The 14,816-nt window shown below is 36.4% G+C and overlaps 1 protein-coding gene across 16 annotated transcripts; it reads left to right on the plus strand.

Moving 5' to 3' along the window:
* The first annotated feature begins 1,712 nt into the window (after positions 1-1,712).
* LOC109005258 (anaphase-promoting complex subunit 11) lies at positions 1,713-13,420 on the plus strand. 16 transcript variants are annotated; one of them, XM_035691665.1, is made up of 13 exons: positions 1,713-1,849; positions 1,978-2,117; positions 2,204-2,273; positions 3,008-3,064; positions 3,766-3,855; positions 5,491-5,518; positions 6,300-6,327; positions 6,989-7,107; positions 9,174-9,441; positions 11,609-11,905; positions 12,033-12,515; positions 12,622-12,741; positions 12,836-13,420. In XM_035691665.1, exons 6-9 carry the CDS (start codon positions 5,500-5,502, stop codon positions 9,287-9,289), a joined length of 282 nt encoding a protein of 93 aa, XP_035547558.1. In that variant the 5' UTR covers positions 1,713-1,849; positions 1,978-2,117; positions 2,204-2,273; positions 3,008-3,064; positions 3,766-3,855; positions 5,491-5,499; the 3' UTR covers positions 9,290-9,441; positions 11,609-11,905; positions 12,033-12,515; positions 12,622-12,741; positions 12,836-13,420. The 16 variants fall into 16 exon arrangements, with proteins under 16 accessions (XP_035547558.1, XP_035547551.1, XP_035547552.1 ...); XM_035691658.1 differs by lacking the exon at positions 6,300-6,327; XM_035691659.1 differs by lacking the exons at positions 3,766-3,855; positions 6,300-6,327 and adding an exon at positions 6,443-6,463 and having other exon boundaries at positions 5,491-5,537.
* The last annotated feature ends 1,396 nt before the right edge of the window (positions 13,421-14,816 follow it).

Raw genomic sequence — 14,816 nt, forward strand, 5'->3', positions numbered from 1 at the left:
TTAAGGGATTTGAATTTGAATTTGAATTAGAGGAAGTCAAGACTCCTAAAAGGAATGAGTTTCCTTATAGGACTTGAGGTGGGCGGCTAGGGTTTATGGTGGATGACTTTAGGATGGTCGAATATGGTAAGTGGATGGTGTGGCTAAGGTTTTATGACTATGATAGATGAATGGCAATTATGAGAATGTAAACTAATATGGAAAGTAGGACAACACTAGGGTTGGCCGAATGGTGTGTGGGGGGGTGGATGCTATGTGTATTTCAGCTAGGGCAATGTGTATGGAGGGAACAATTTATAGAAAGCTGACAAACTTATGGAAATGATGACAAACACTATGGTGGTCGAGTATGTGGTATGGAATGGATTAAATGAGCAATGAAATGGATGAACACTAAGAACAAATGAAGAACACGACGTACAAGTGATAAATAATCAAGACAAAGTGAACAAAAGATAGCCAATTCAACTATAATTCACAAATTGCATATAGATGAAATAAACCTCTTTATTGATGAATGTGAAAATAACAAAGAGAACAACAACTTAGATTCACGAATTGCACCAAGTTGCAAGAACAAGATAGATTGAACCACACCTATTCACGAATTGCAAGGTGTGATCCTCTCTTAGGGGATTTACGTATTGTACCACAAAGAGCCCAAGTGCCTTAGTACCGAATGGTGATCTCAAGAATAAAATAATCTACCCACTAGGAAATTTGTCAAAAGATGTAAATGCAAAGCCCAATGGTCCTATTTATAAGGATTACAACTTGGAAACCTCCATTAGGTCCATTAGAAAATAAATAATTAAATAAAAATAAATAATGAAAAATAACATAGTTAACATGGGTCAAGTTAACCCATGACATGCATGAGGTGGGCTAAGCTGGCTCATGGGCATGGCTGGCATGGCTGTTGGCATGTGGCTGACATGCCCATGAGGCTATTTTGGGGCTGTCTAGTCTTGTCTCCACATGGCTAGAAGCTTGGCCATGGGCCACAACACATGAGGTCCTACCAAGTTGCCACCGAGACTTGTTACACTCGTGCTCTCATTTTCTCTCTCTGTCCGTATCTCACTCGTGATATCTCTCTTTCGCTCTCTCTCTCTAGCTTTCTATCAGCGTCTAACTATATGGTTGACTGCAGTGACTGACAAAGGTCATTGGAGCCAATGTGATGCCCCAAGCCACAAAGGTATGTATTGGTCTCTCTCTCCTGCTCGTATACTTTGTCAATCTCTCATCCGTCTCTGCTTTCCTATCTCCCATTTCGTCCGATTTTGGTTTCCCATAATGTGTTTTCTCACCATGTTGAATTCAGTTTTGATGTTGTATTCAATGTCATAGAACATTACAACATCAATATACAACATTACCACACTTTTGAATCTAACTGATCGTCGCCTCGAGATTTGGTTAGGTACTTTCAAGTTGATTTGGTTACATAAAATTAAACTATATCAACTTATATAATCATTATAATTTTTTCAAACTTTTATACAAATATAATAAATAATTTAATATTTTTAAAATTTTAAAATTTTAAAATAAAAATAATATTATAATAATATTTTATTTAATTTTTAATAATCTTATCTCATCTTATTTTATTTAAAATGCGTAACTAAATGTAAACTCAAACTTTAGTGGAACAACCAAGCTAGGAACCTAAAATTTTTCCCTCTTCTTTTGTTAACAAACCCCTGGGTGCAGGCGGACGTCTGCACAGCCCGCTCCCCCACGACGCCACTCTCTCTGCACGACTCCTCTGTCGCCACTTGCCACCGCGCCAGCCCCTCGCCGTCCGTCCAGGTTCGTGCCGAGCCGCGCCTCCGTCACGCCGGTAAGTTTCGTATGTCTCTCCTCTATCTCTCTCTCTCTCTCTCTCTCTCTCTCTCTCTCTTTGGCGTTTTAATCTCTCATTCTCTCTCTCTCGTTCTCATTCTCGCTCCTTGCATCACCGCCTCGCAGTGGCCCCCGCTGCAGGCCCTTACGCCGCCATCCCGCAGTGCACCACCAGATCTGTTTGAACGACGCCAGCAACCTCACGCCCTTTCTGTTTGAAACCGCGACGGACCAAGGGCCACCGTAGACAGCCTCTCACCGCCAAGGTATGCCCCGCTCGAAAAATTGTCCCTGCCGTCACGTGTTAATCACTGTTTTAAAAATTCTTTTTAACATCACCGCCATATCACAGGACATTGGAATCAGCCCTAGACAGCGGCGTCTCGCTCTCTAAATTTTGACAGGCCATCTCACGAAATTAGGTATAGAAGTTTCGAGTAATTCGTCTTGCATTTTGCACTGTACTGTTGTGACATTGACGGTTGGTGTTACTGGAGATTTATGCTTCTGTTTTTATATGATAAATCTGTGATCTATGTGAAGTTATGGTGTTGGTTTGTAGTAGTTCTATTGGTGTTCGTGTTGGACTTGTGATTGTAGGCCTCTTGTGTTGGACATGCGGAAATTGTAGTAGTTCTATTGCTGTTTGGGTGTTTGTTTGATATGCAGGGAGGCTCGGGTTTGTAATATTGTTGGTGGAGGAGACTTAATAGTGGCTGTAATGTTATTGTATATGCTGGTTCGACATGTCAAGAGTAAATGTGCTGTTTATGTGTTTGACAAGTTGAGTTACCTATAAAAAAAAAAGACAAGTTGTGTTACTTATAAAAAAAAATGTGTTTGACAAGTTAAGTTGTGTTTGAAATTGTGAACTGGTTGTAACTTATAAAAAAAATTGTGAGCTGGTTGTATAACATGTCGGGAATGAGTTTATAAATAATAACAAGTTTGTGGCAAATACGAGGATGGGCTAATTTTCTTGAGGTAGTGAATTTCATTGGAGGTGGTGAGTAATTTGTGCATGCTGAATATGTAGCACGGGTTTTGGATTTTCGTTAATGAAGTTGGCTTTTGTGTTGGTTTGGGGTTGTTCGTAAAGTTAATGGCATGCTTGTTTAGGTTATTAATTTTTTTATTGAATGTGTTATGGTTATAGGTTGTGATACTGTTAGAGGTTGGACCCAAGTCTTAAATAATACACGGCAAGAGTCAGGTAAGGGGTGCTCCTATGCTAGACTTTGCCTCAACGGACTGAGGTTGATTTTATGAAAAATATGCATATTTTGCTTTGTAAAACTTTAAAACAACCTCGGTCATTTTTTGCATAACTCACTGTGTCTGAATAAGAAAAGAAAGATATTTTTTCATGATTGGTAGACACGAGTATTTTTAGCACTTTGTTTCTTAATTGTATAAAAAGAACAAATATGTCATCTAAAAGTTTTATACATGATGATACAAATATGATCTGCATCTATTTTATGCTCTGTTATGAAATGATATTGCATATGAAAACTCTTAAGGCATAAGATTTTGTTCTGGTTTGATTTATGGCCCCGCCACGGAATATAATAGTGGTCTCTGTTTTGAGTGCATCACCTTGGTGACGAAACAATGATGTGTTATGCTTGTTAACTGCAGACATGCACAACCCTACCTTGGGGGTAAACATGGCCTCTGCTTCTGTTTCTGATGATGTTTTAGTTATGCTTGTACCTATGGTCTTTTAAATATTATTATTATTATTATTATTATTATTATTATTATTATAATGGAAAGTTTCTGAAAATACCACTACCATCTTTTGAGAACTATCTGTTTCTGCATTCTGTAACTGGCTCATGTTTGCACGCTAGTATAGGCTCACTGCTTGAGTTGTTGATAACTCACCTCTTTTCTCCACTATATTTTCAGATGATTTTCGGGATGCTGTTCCCGAACACCTGGTGCCAATAAAAAGAAAATATTTTCAGATGATTTTGATGGTTTGGCTGGGAATCAAGGGTAGGAAGTACGTGCAAAATTAATTTAGTTTAGCGGATTGAGTACCAAAGAGTGCTATGAGATTGTTGGGCTTTACCGGTAGATTTGTCATGTTATGTTAATTGTGTATTTTGAGAGATTAACATTGTTATTGAGTGTTTGTGGAATTGTTAATTTATTTTATTGGATTATTGCATTGATGACCTTGTAGAGGAATATATATAATTGGATGAAATAGATGAATTTATGTTTATAGAGTCTTTGGAATATATATATATATATATATGTATTGTGGGAGACGATTTTCTTGGTGACAGGAAGTGACTCCCCGACGCTCTGGGTATGGGGCATTACATTTTTAACCATAGTTAAACTTGTGGCTCTTGTATTTTTGCCTATTGGAAGTTTGGGTTGTCCCTGTTTTATATGTTGTATGTTGAGATTTGTAGTTGAGTGATTTCATGTTTGGTTGACGTATGGAGGGTCTCTTGTTTATAATGTCATGGTCATAGGAGGGTATGAATGTGAAAATGTGAGTTCGTGTTCTGATGTGTCAGGAGTATGGTTGTAAATCGTGACGTGTGTTGGGGTGAGATTTAAGCAAATCCAAGGAGGTTGGGTTAGCCTATTGGTGGAGTAGTGTGTGGATGATGTAGTTGGGCCATTATTAACCCAAGGCACCAAGATGGACTATTTTGTTTATGGGCTCACATTGAGCTATAGTTTCGGGTTATAGAGTTTTATTAGTTAGTTGGTTTTGTATTTGGAGAAGTTATTAATATGTTAGCGATATCTTTCTGAATTAGATTATGATACTGAATTTAATTGTGAAAATAATCGGTGCTCCTATGCTAGACTTTACCTAAAACTGACTAATGTTGATTTTGTGAAAACCTGCATATTTTATTGTGAAATCAACCTTGATTATTTTTCTGCACTAGTATCTGTATTTGAACATTGAAATGTGATATTTTATCATGATTGGTGTAGACATGGGCACTTTTTTGTACTTTGTTGTTTCTCTACTGCATAAAATGTGAAATGAAGTCTGAAATATTTGATCCAATTATATGATTTTTTTTTTTATAAGTAATGCAATTATATGATATTTATCAGCTCAGTACTATGGTATGAAATGATATTGCATATGAAAACCCTGAGGCATAGGATTTTGTCTGCTTTGGTTATGGGCCTTGCCACTGGTAATAATACGGTTTTCTGGGCCAAGGACAGAAGGTAGTTTATATTTTTATATCTATCTGCTTAGCAATTAAGGAAACAAAACAAATCTAAAAACTTTAATGTTTATGCATTGTGTTGGTTTTTTCTTCCAAATGAAAAGAAACTTAGTTTCTAGTTTGATACTTATAAAAAAAAAACTTAGTTTCTATTTTTCTCTCTCTTTCCTACATTTTCTCGGAAACTAGACGGTGTTTTCTTTTGTAATTTTTCCCAAAACCGTACCATCCCCTTTTTAATCTATTGATTGAAATTCCATAAGATATTGAAAATGTGGGAACTAGACCCACTGTTAATTTCAATTGCAATACTTTTGACTCAGAAATGGTTCAGATCTTGTTGCTTATACTTTAATTGTCTCAGTGTATGATTATATCCTCAAAACTATTTGCTCTAAAAGTGGGTTTGGTTTTGCAGGAGAAGAGGATGAAAGTCAAGCTCTTACGTATCTTTCCCATGATATTGTATTCTGTTGTTTTGTTTTATTTGCATTTTCATGGAATGTCTATTGGACTTGATGAATTCACTGCATGGTTTATGGTTGGTAATTTATGGGCTTCGATGATTATTGGATTTCCTGGATTATGCTTCATTTATGCCTAGGAAGTTATAAAAAAAAAAAAAAATTATGCCTAGGAAGTTCAAATTTATTCTGTTTGAATATGATCATATTGAAAATTCCCATTGATCCTCTAATCCAAGTTCAGATTTTGGAAAAACTTAGGTTGGGTTTGGATAGACAGTTCAAATGAGATGTTTTGAATAGTAGTTGAATAAAATGTTGTTAGATTTAATTTTTTAGTATTATTTTTATTTTGGGATTTAAAATAGTTGAATTGTTTATTATATTTTTGTATGGGAATTTGAGAAAGTTGTAATGATGAGATGGGATGGAATGAGATGAGATGGGATGAGGAGGTTTGTGTATCCAAACCCAGCCTGTATTTTTCCTTTTTCTTTTGGCTGTTGAATGGGAAAGATAACACCCGTTTTCACTGTAGCTCAAAATACCCATTTTCCCTTTTTGTTTCAATGGCTCAAGGTGGGAAGCTAGAAGCCAACTAATTGGTATTACTTTGTTGATAAAAACTTCACCTCATTGTTAATTCTTTTGGAAAAAATTTTGTATTTTCCCATTTTCATTTGGCTGTTGAATGGGAACGATACCACCTGTTTTCACTGAAGCTCAAAATACCCATTTTCCCTTTTTGTTTCAATGGCTCCAGGTGGGGAAGCTAGAAGCCAACTATATTGGTATTACTTTGTTGATATAAACTTCACTTTGATGTTAATTATTTTGGCTTCTTTGTGGAAATGGTTTTCCCTTGATTCAATTATCCTTGTGAACATTTGCTGCGCTCCCAAACAGAGTACGTTCCCTTTACATCTCGTATGTTCATTACTTTTGGTGAAGTTGTTTTTAATCACGTGACATAGGTGTTTGCATGTAAATGTAAACAACTATACCTTCAAACCCACTCGTGGGTAGCCCAAGTGGTAAGGGTGAACTTGTGTGCATGAGCCCCATGTCACAGGTTCGAGTGTGCATGAGCCCCATGTCACAGGTTCGATTCTCCCTGGGTTCAAACTGTGATTTAAGTGGGAGGCCATGGCGCTGGGTTGTTGTGCTAGTCTCCCTCGGGGTTTAGGTTCCATGGGTGAGTCCTAAGGGCTTTGCGGTGGTGGTTCCCCCTCATAAAAGAAGAAAAACTATACCTTCAAGTTTTCAGGGGGATAAAAATTTCAATGTTTTAATAGACTATCAACACTAATGTGTTTTGGAGCATGTCTCTATAACACTTATTAAGATTGTTTTATAATACGTATAACAATGTGTTGAACTACTTCAACAAGTCTGCATGTAAGATATGTGTTCCTGCAGAGCCATAATTGTTATCCTCTGTGTTAATGATAGGTGGCATGCTGTTGCTTCTTGGACGTGGGATGCCCAGGATGAAACTTGTGGGATCTGCAGGATGGCCTTTGATGGTTGCTGTCCAGATTGCAAGCTCCCTGGGGATGATTGCCCACTAAGTTAGTGATTCTATTTATTTGATAACTTTCCACGTTGCCACTATTTCTCCTACTGTTGAATTCAAAAAGTTTAAGTAGCTCCTTAAATGAGTTTCTAGGTGTCAGACCTGTAATTTGTGGCTATTAAATTTTTTTATCAAAACTATCTTAAAGCAAGCTTCAACCATGGCTTTTGTTTGTTTGACCATTGCAAGAAACAATTTAATGCTCTTGATCATTTCAAATGTATAAGAAAGAATACTTTATGGAACAATTTCATATACAATATATGATAGCTACTTGTCAAGAAATGCAATACATGGTACACCATACATAGGTCATGCAAATGCTTGCACATTGACATTCTCTACTTTTTCTATATGAACTTCCCACATAGGAGTTTCAGGATGACTCTATAATGTCATGTTGTATGTTGTAAGTAGTGCACAACTCCAAGACTTGGTCTGTGTTAGAACAGTGGACTTCATGCCGGTGATGGCCAAATTGACACCAAAATTGTGAAAAAAAGTGGCTTGCTTACAATGGTTGGTCGGAGGAAGCTCTGACACTCAAGTTAGCAAGGCCATTTAGGGGCTGTTTAAGTTGAAGTAAAGATGGTATGACTCAGAAGTTTTGGAGTGATCAGGTCCTTCTAGTTATAGTGCCTTCCTCTAATCTACCTGTCCTTACACAGCGTGTGCCAGGTGGGTGCCGCCTTCCTCCAGCTGTTGTTTCATGCCGTTTGTGCAGCCCATGCTCTTTTTTTTTTCTGCCACTTCCCAACACTGTGTAATGATGATGGGCTCATGATAGGTGGTTATAGGCCGTATCAAACTCCTATATATATTTTAAAAAGATTTTTAATAATTTAATATATTATTTTTATATAGTTATTATATAACTTAATGATGTAATTTTTATTTAATTTATTATCATATAATATATTATTTTTATATAATTTTTTTATTAATTTATTTGAAAGAAAATTAAAAAATAAAAAATAATTGGCCGGACTAACCGTACCGGACTGAACTGAATCGATACCTACCGGTCTGGTCCGGTCCAGTCCGATCCCTATGGATGTTCGGTCTAGTCCTGTCTGGGAGGTCCAGGGAAAATGATGGACCGAAAATTTTTGGTCCATCGCCCTCCCGGACTAGACCAGATCAATTTACACCCCTACTTCAAAGTGGCTATTGCCGTGAATTTTGTATTTATTAGTCCCTTTAATTTGGTACTTTTCACTATCTTTCTCTTCCTCACCTCCCATTTTCCATCTCTTCTTCTATGGCAGTCATTTGCCATACCAATACAAAAGGTATAGTCCCAACGAATCTGCATTGATAGGTGGTGAATTAGGGTACACTAGTCCACCACCTATCAACTAGGGCTGGACCTCTGTTTGGGTTCACAAAGCCATTTTCACCATAAACATTACTGATTCTTCTAGTGTTTTTCTTGAATATAGAAAATGGATCGAGTTCTGGATATTGCTTTTGTTTTCAATCTTGGTTTGTTCATGAATCCTTGATCTGTGTTGAAAGAATTAGGATTGAAATTTTTCTGCTTGTCTATGTGTTTGCTGTTTACTTCTTGGCAAATTTTCGATTGGTTGAGGCTCGGTTGGATGGTTACTTCACCCCACCGTCCCCTAGGACGAGTGCAAGAGAAATCCTCCCCGTAGTGGGGAACACCCCCAGGCAGGGGTAGGACCGTGTCACCCCAAAACCTAACGGTAGGGGGCTGGTAGCATCTCTACTGTTACTTATTGAGAAGAAAAAAAAAAAAAAAATCCCACTCTTCATGTTATGTAAAATTAAAATATTTTTATTACTCACAAAAGCATGTAAATTGATTTTTTTTCACTTTGATATTATGCTTCTTGTGAAGTTAAATGTCTGATATTAGGGAAAGGATTGCAAGATTTTCCATTTCTTTTGGGGTTCTTCCTGTTTGTACCCTTAAATGGCCGAAAGAACAGATGTAACTGGAATAGATTTAGGGGGGAAAAGACAGTTCAGTTTTTGTTGTAATGGTAATTTTTTCTAACAGGAAATGATCTTTATTTTCGATCCTTGATCTTGCAGTTTGGGGCGCATGCAACCATGCATTCCATCTTCACTGCATCTTAAAATGGGTGAATTCACAGACATCTCAAGCACATTGCCCCATGTGCCGTAGAGAATGGCAATTCAAAGAATGAGAAAAAAAGTGAACGAGTTCCATGATGAATTGAATGAATACTGGCTGTGTATGTTAGTGCAATAAATGCTTTCTTGTTGCGACCTTGTGTTTATGCAAGTATGGGCGGGCTAGGCACAAATGCATTAATGCGGACATATTGGGTGATGGAAGGTGAGGAAACACTTTATCGTAACGTTTTGTAGTTTATCCATGATGAGAAATGATAAATTACATATGCTTCTATACTATTTGGTCAACAATTGGAAACCATTAAAATATGCCAAGTAATGAGTTGTTTGATAATCAGAAAAGTAGAATTTGAATACAATATTGATATCTTTAAAAGTTCAGGGCGTTGTTGCTCTTATCATTTCTCTAATAGTTGAAAACTACTGTTTTGGCTGCTTCTTAGCGTTTTAATTATTGTTGATGATGTCGATATCTTACTGTCCAAGCTAGGAAGATTGTGCTTCTATATATGGTTACCTTTTGTTGCTTTGCCAAGTTATATTTTTCTTCATAATGCATATATCCATTTTTATATTCTAGATTAGAAGAGATACCTACATATCCACCCTTCTTTTGTCCACTTGACAACCGCATGCCAAAGTTAGGAAGATTATATATGCTTCTATGTGCCAAACCGCATGACAACGATTATATATGCTGTCTCCTTGTGGACGGGTTGTAAATGCTTTTTTAGATTTGGAGACACACAAGCATGAATAAAGTGCTTCGGGTAATATCTATGGCATCTCCTCCCTTGTTTGCTCCGCTCTTTAGCTGTCTCCAGCCCATCATCGTTGTCATGGTCCCTCGAGAATATAGTCCATGATCCACTTTATTATATTAGATTATCCAAACTTAAAAGTGGCCAATCACCTCCGGACGAATGGCACTATCCCACCTCATATTTAGGGATAAAGTTTGGTTGGGTTTCAATGTGGTCACCATGGGATGTAAAGTTGTTTTGCTTCACAAGAACGCAATATTATAATTACAGGGATCACTTGGAATTATGCCTTAATTTGGTTGAAAACCAAGACAATTCACATTAAATTAAGAATATTTTCTTAGTCACAATCAATCTTTTTCTTTCCAGCACATAAATAAACGATGAAAAGGAAAAACCAAAAAGAAAAAAAAAAACACTCAAGGGTCAACACTTGATATCTGTCATCCCAAAAGCTATAGCCTATAGAAGAGCTCCAAATCAGAGACCAAAAGACAGATGCGCTTCAGTCGACCTCCACCTGTCCAAAAACCATCAGTATTATTTTTCATATAATTTAGGAACAGCTAAGCCTACCCCACTTTAGCCACAATTATTTAGTTGAAAATGACTTCTTTTTTACTGATTATACACCACATGATTATATACTACATATTTAATAAAATAATAATAATAATAATAAATTTGTGGTGTGAAGATATGAGTGAAGTTTTTCTTAGCAAAACGCATCAAAGTATTCCTCATCGTATCAATCATGTTACCACTCTAATTAAAATTATTTTTACATGCAGTAATATCATTGCATGCTTGTCGCATCAATTTCGATTCATAGAGACAACGATCGTGGAAAGTGGCTTTTATCCTGTCTTTATATATATATATATATATATATATATATATATCTATCTATCTATCTATCTCTATTATCTATTATATAAGTGCCTATCAAACGGCCACTAGACAGAAATTCTTGTTTCCCGTTAACTCTCTGTTAAATAAACGTTAACTTGCTACGGTAACTTCGAGAACGGTGATTTTCTTGTCTTTATGTGTACAGTGCGATTTAGTTGTGTCTTTTCTATTCTTTGAGATTGGATGGAATTGCGTCAGTCAATTTTTTATTTTTTATATTTTTATCTGTTGACTGTGTGATATAACGTAAAGATAAGTGTTTTATCTTTTTCAGTTCTGATACACTGTCATTTTAAGTTCTGATGCAGTGACAGTCTTTTACGTTTTGTCTTTTAGCGTATTGTGTCTTTTTATACTTCTATTCTCTTCGTTTATACGAGGTGATTTTGGTCTTTTAATTCAACTGTGTTAGGTATCGGCAACATAGCACTTCTCTTAGTCATATTTGTTTAAATGGTTTTATTTGTTTGTTTCAGCTCCCTCAAATTCTCTCTCATTGTCGGCTCTCTCTCTCCCGAGTTCTCTCTCTCAATTCAGACCCTCTCTCTTTTCTCTCCTCGTCTTCTCTCTTATGTGTATCTTCTCTTTTCTTTTGGTTCTTTAAATTTGTTTTCAGTGTTGGGTTTAATTTTTCCTTTCATTTCGTTGAAGCTGATTTTTTTGCTTGTCTGATGTGCATGTTTTCTTCTTTAGGTTTGGGCTGTTTGATTTGTGTTGATCGACTGCGTCTTTAGTTTCATGGGGTCCAGATCTTGACTGGTTTTGACAATCTTAGAGCTATGATTGAGGCCGAAGCTCTCAAAAGGAGGGACTGCACTCTCAAGTTTTTTCATGCCGTTGCACCTGGTTTGAGGATTGTAGATGGGTTTTGGTCTCCAGATTTCTTAACAAAATAGATTGATTTGTTTTTTCTATTTTGCTTTGCATGCAGTGGTTGATATCCAAGATTTTATTTCTCTTCGTGTTCGTCTCTGCCTCTTCTCTCTTTAGGTTTGGTTTTTTTTTTTTTTTTCTTTCCTTCTGTTTTTTGTTTTCGCTACGGAGGGTTAAAACACCAAGTTATTTTTTTCTTCTTTCTTTCATTTCTCCTCTCCCTCCTTTCTCCTTTACGCCGCAGCCCACCCTGAGCCCTATCTCCCTCTCTGCAACCGATGTATGGACCACGCCGTCAGCAACAGAGCCGTCGGCAAGCTCTGCACCACGCCGAGTCACCCCAGATCTACCATTTCTCTGCTCGATCTCCTCCACCGCATTCGAACCCACTGCAGGTCATCATTCAGATCCACCATGGATCTCACGTTCGTTACTTTCTCAGCAATTGCTCTTTTGTACAGTATGTTGGTGTGACTTTCAAAGTGAGGAGATGTTTTGGCCACTAAATAAGAGGGTTGGAAGGCAGGGTTATCGGCTATAGGTTTTTCTCATTTATCACAAATCTGTTGAATGTGAGGCTCCGAAAAAAATGTGTCGTAGTGTTTGGTTTGAGTTTTTTCTTGCTCGGTCTTCGTTCGGGTGAGCTGTGAGTATGGACCCCCTTATTGTTGGCGGCAAGGCATGGGAAGATTTCTTCGTGCATAAGCTTCTTCAAGCAGCAGAGAATGTATGTTGCTTCTTATTTTAGTTATGAGAACCTTCTCGGTAAAACTTCTTACTTGAGCATCAAAATAAATCGGTATTGATCATGGGTTTTGTGTGAAATTTACTAGATACTGATGTTTGATTCTCTACATCGAAGAACCTGCTTGCATTATGCTGCTTACTATGGCCATTCATATTGCCTTCAAGCTATTCTTTTTGCTGCTCATTCCACCCGTTTCAGATTTTTGGTTTGTCTCTTCCATCCTCTGTCTGTCTTTTTGTCTTTTATTCTCTGCGTCTCTAAATGATCTGACTGGTTTTGCTTTATTTAAATGGCGACAGAGACGAGACTACAGCTAATGGGACTACAGACAAAAGTGCAGACGGAAAGCTGGTGGTAGAAGGCCAAGTCTCACGCTGGGCAGGAAAAAAAATAGAAAAAGAAAGAAAAAAGGAAATGCATTTGCATGAGATTTTGTTTGATGGAGGCAAGACGACGTGCAACTGGGAAGAAGAAAAAGAAAATTCTTTCGGTGGAGAAGCCATTCATACGAGACCCAATTCAAAACTTTTTAGACAATTTACGTAAACAAATGAGGAAAACCCAGAAGGAATAAAAAACTCCCGAGTTTATTTGACTTTGACGCGAGAGAGTTTGTTTTTCTTCTTTGCGTTTGGACATAAGATGGAAAGAGAGCATTATTTCTTGTTTTTTTTATTTTTTTATTTTGGACATGGGACACAAACAACATGCATGCATATTAATTTATTTTTTCCCTTTAGTCTTATTTTCCTTCGCGAGTGTTCTTTTCAACTGTGTATGTAAAGTCCAAAATGAGAAGCAACTAGACGATATTATCGTTGCTCTTATTTTTAGGCCTTCTGCTTCCTTTATATCCATCCACTCTCTTCTGTGGTTGCTTTTTCTACATAAAGCTGTCTTGTTCAATTTAGTACGGACCAGAATGAATTGATTAATTTTCAACCATGCAGATGGCCTTTTTTAAATGGGGCATGCTGTCTATGTAGGTAGATATAATGATAAGTTGCTTGGGTGGAGTGCATTCGGAATTATTACTTGTTGACTGAGATGCTTAGGTATTCCAACTCCTACCATAGCTACAATCCAGCCGTTGAAGCTCATTGAAGATGAGAAAGTACTCCAAAATGAAAGGCAACTGGATCCTTGCTATTAGAATATTCAAGAGTTAATATATATATATTATTTTCTAATTTCCTTTTATAAAAAACTGCCTTTGGGAAATTGATCAATTGTTTGAATCTGAGGTGTTCAATTGATTTTTTTTTTTTAGGCCACGCAATCAAGCGCTAAAAAGATCACAAAATGCACGTAAAATAAGGGAAAAAAAACATTAAGCCAGTTTTGTTTTTCCCTAAGCATAAAGAGGATTTGGCATTACTGAAGAAAAAAACATAAAAAAATTCTATGTCATTCTCGGTTCATAATTTCATGCGCCCGTTTGGGTAATGAAAAATCATAATTATCGTTATGTCAGCCAATCAGTCTGTTGGTCAGTTCATTATTTGTCTGGGTAATTCAAATTGCACTTTTCCTGCACAATAAAGTTAAATACATGTTAAAGAATTTTTAGAAGGAAAATTTGAACTTCTTTATTTCTTCATTAATGGGTTTTTTTTTATTGGTTTTTTTTTTTTTTTTTTTTTAAATTGGGTTTTTCCGATTGTGTCAGTATAAATTTACATTTTTTTTTTCACTTTTCCAATGTATTTTTTTAATATTTTTAAATATTTAAAAAAAATTTAAAAGGTCACAAAACCATTAAAAAATATTTTTAATCACTGTGTAAAAAAAACACGTACTTGGGATCCCCAATCGAGACCCCTGTGGGTTTAGCGTTACTCAAGAAAAATAAAAATAAAAAAAACTCCATGCATGTCTCAATTCGCGGGTTCATCAATCTGTCTGGGTAATGATGGATCAAATTATTACCCACAAATATTTATTAGAACTTACCTTTTCTCTCTATGAATCAAATTATTGATTGAAATTTATTTTTGCTTTATAAAAAAACATATTATTTCTTAATTTATTTTAGCAAATTTGATATGTTTCTTGAATTGCTTAACAATACCAACATTTCAAAGTGAACCAGGCTATCTTGTGTTTACAATAATTTGAACTGTAGAATTTTTTTTTTTTCTAATTAGCAATTTTTTGGCCGGAGTGTTCACTTGAAAGGATCAGCATGTGCTCTTTGTAGCTCTACATATTGCTGAGATGATTCTGCAAAAGCTTTCTGATATTTTCCTAAGTTCATTTATCAGGGAATGTGTCCTTTTT

Source organism: Juglans regia, chromosome 7 (genome assembly GCF_001411555.2).
Source record: "Juglans regia cultivar Chandler chromosome 7, Walnut 2.0, whole genome shotgun sequence".
NCBI classification, from domain to species: Eukaryota; Viridiplantae; Streptophyta; class Magnoliopsida; order Fagales; family Juglandaceae; genus Juglans; species Juglans regia.